At 40.8% G+C, this 3172-nt stretch overlaps 1 protein-coding gene across 4 annotated transcripts in view; it reads left to right on the forward strand.

Annotated features, from left to right (window-relative positions):
• The window catches only part of VPS13B (vacuolar protein sorting 13 homolog B), a 1046600-nt gene that overhangs the window by 729066 nt on the left and 314362 nt on the right, over positions 1 to 3172 (forward strand). For all 4 annotated transcript variants that reach the window (XM_019527996.1, XM_019527995.1, XM_019527993.1 and 1 more), the window contains one exon: positions 1662 to 1788. In XM_019527996.1, the coding sequence (XP_019383541.1) occupies positions 1662 to 1788 (127 nt within the window). The remainder of the gene's footprint in view (positions 1 to 1661; positions 1789 to 3172) is intronic.

A 3172-nucleotide genomic window follows, 5' to 3' on the forward strand; every position in this document is an offset into this window, starting at 1 on the left:
GGGGCGGGGCTGGGGAGGCAGGGCGGGGGCAGTAGATCCTAGAGTGCCCTTTACTTACAAAAAATGATCTTCACCATAAAAAATTTGGAGATCACTGTCTTAGACTAACATGGCTACAACCTACACCCCTGAAACATGGTTAGTTGTTAGTTATCTAGTGCATGTTCTAGCACTTTCTAGAGTTTGCCTTTATGGAATCTAGGGATTATCTTTTCTCTGTAAGAAAAGTAAGTAGACGAGATCTCACTTAGACTTTTTCCATCTTGAGACAAGGTCTCCATCAGTACCACTCAGAAAACTCACACCAGCAGGATGATGTTGGGATTGAGCATCACCTGATTTCATTGTGTTCCTTTTTTCTTCATCAGAAAGGAAGGCAGTGGAAGGTCTCATAGACTAAGTTTTGTTTCAGTAGTTTCATTGAGCTGACAGAAAGATCCTTGCCTGCACAGATATGTCCACAAGCACGATTGATTGGTGCATCCTTAACATGGAAAAATGCCTTAGGCTTGCATTATGGAAACAATAAAGAACAACCAGAAATCAGCCTAATTATCCAGATCACTGACGCACATGTTTATGGAATGTCCCTATTCTGATTAGAAGCAGTTAATTTAGGGCAATGAATCACATAAGAAAACATTTGAAGGCTGCCATCCCTTTACCTGGGAAAAGAATTAGATGGCTATGCATAGTTTATAGTGGTCAGTAAGTTATGTTAGTGATAAGATGTGAGTGGTAGAGTATAAGCTATGTGGCATAAAATGTCTTACCTTTTTTTGTCCTTGATTTTAGGAACTTTAACTGTTTTATTTTAAGTGTTTTTATGTAGAAAGCAAATATTTTATTAAGGTTTCAGAACCAGCTATTTATAAAGTGAAGAACATTCACTGACGTGCTGTTTTTATATAATTTATAGTTCTGATAGGCAAGGTTTAATTTATTTCACAGTAGTTTTTAACAGCTGAATTCAGCAGAAAAATAACCAGCAAGGAATAAATCATTCTGCATAGGTCAGTATACATTAGATTGCAGAATCAAATGTTAACTAAACATACTGAAGACACTGTGGATTTGCACAATGTATTAATAGTTATCATTAGAGAACTGTATAATGTAATCCTAATTGTAAAGTAATGTATTTGAATTATTAGCATTGGCCCTGCACATAGCTTTGTCCTGCATGGAGCCCCACTGATTTTAGGGTTGGGATTGTAGAGTTGTGACCACTGTGATTATTAACTATTAATAAATGTTTGTACTGTGCTAGCACCCAAATGTCCCAAACAGGTTTGAAGCCTTGTTGTACTAGGCCAGCAATTCTCAACCAGGATGTTATGGGGTGCTGGACAGTATTAGCACTGCTGGTGTATAAACACTTGCACATGATTCACAAGATAACCCCAGAGATTTCAAATAAGAATCAATAGTGTCAACAACATTCTGACCTATTGTAGGCTTTGATTACTTTGCAACAGAAGAATTGCTCTATTATTTTGCCATAGTCAAGAAACAAGTGAAAGCTAAGAGCTGACACATTTTCCAAGGAGTGGCTTGAGCCTAATGAGGTTGAGAACCACTGTACTAGGTGCACTGTACATAAGAAGAACATGTGATGTTATGGTCTCTTCCCTTTTTCTTTCTGTCTTTCTTTCTTTCAGCATAAAGCGACATCAAGAACGAAGAGCAATTTTGACTCCGATTTTAACAGATTTCACAGTTCGAATAACTGCTGCTCCTGCGATTATTTTCACAAAAGTAATTGCACCAGAGAATTTGCACACAGAGGTTAGTTTCAAGAAAAAACAGAAAAAAAGAACAATATGTTAAGATGTAAACTGTTGTCCCAGTAGCACATTTTGATCTTGATAACGTTCTAGTAAGCAATATTAAAATAAAGTGTTTGTACATAGGAGTAGCTTTAAAAAGTACTGTTGACTTGGGTATTTTACTCTGATACAGATAGTAATTGTTATCTGTATTTTAGGGACAGATCTTTTTTTATTTAACAACATTATGATTGCACCTAATCATGGCCCTCCATATGCTCAGGATGCCCTTGTGCTAGGTGCTGTACAAACACACAGAAATAAATAGTCCTCGTCCTAAAGAAAGAAATGAGGAGAGACCTGATACATCAAATGTACACAAAAGTCCATTGGATTATGTAGGTCCACATCCTGTTTGTCTCACTTTTTCAGGTCTTGCCTAACAAGACCTGCCACTGCAAGCCTCATTGGCTGCAGGGCTTGCAGCAGGGGCATCGTCATTGGTTGCAGGACTCTCAGTGGGGGGCAGCGGGGAGAATTCTGCTGCCGCTGCCTGTCCCTGATCTCATGAATCTCACATCAGCGGCAGCATTCTCCCTACTGCCCACACTGCAACACCCGCAGTCCCCACTATGAGACCTGTAGCCCATGTTGGCTATAGGACTTGCAGCGGGGGCAGCACAGGGAATGCTGTCTCCCCTGTAAGCCCCATCAGCTGCGGGGCTTGCAGTCACGGGAGCTGGTGCAGTGGGAGGCTGAGATCGTGATCCCAGACTCCCTCTGCATTCATGATAAGGGTCAGTGGGATTTAATGCACAATCCCACTATCACTCCTGCCATACACAGAAAGCACAATTGTGCATACATGTGCATGGCAGAAAGTGCAATTGTATGGATCATGCATTAGATCCCATTGTGCCTTTACCTCCATGTGTAGAGCAACCCTAAGTGTGACAAATTTCTTGATACAGAGAGCAGCAAATACTAGAGAAAAATAAAACTTAGACCCTAGTAACTATGTGTAATGTACTTTCTATGATAAATGTCCATGTAATGACATTTGGGGGGTTTAAGTTTATGTACATTGCTTTATCCTAAATACAAGCTGTCAACAGGCAGAGTTGGAACTGGGAATAGCGACCCAGATCAAGGACAACAAGAAGTCCTTTTTTAAATACATAGGTGGTAAAAAGAAGGTACCAGGTAATGCGGGGCCTCTGCAAGACATGCTAGAAAATCTGGTCATCACACCAGATGACAAAGCTAACTTATTTAACAATTTCTTTGCATCCATTTTCCTGAGCAGGGACCGGATCATCCCCCCCCCGGACCTCCGTAGGCCCCAGGGGAGGTGCACCCAGAACTAGGGTCAGTGAGGATCTAGTCAGGGAACTTCTGGAGGG

The sequence above is a fragment of the Gavialis gangeticus genome, unplaced genomic scaffold, assembly GCF_001723915.1.
Source record: "Gavialis gangeticus isolate Ggan-Ray unplaced genomic scaffold, GavGan_comp1, whole genome shotgun sequence".
In the NCBI taxonomy this organism is placed as follows: Eukaryota; Metazoa; Chordata; order Crocodylia; family Gavialidae; genus Gavialis; species Gavialis gangeticus.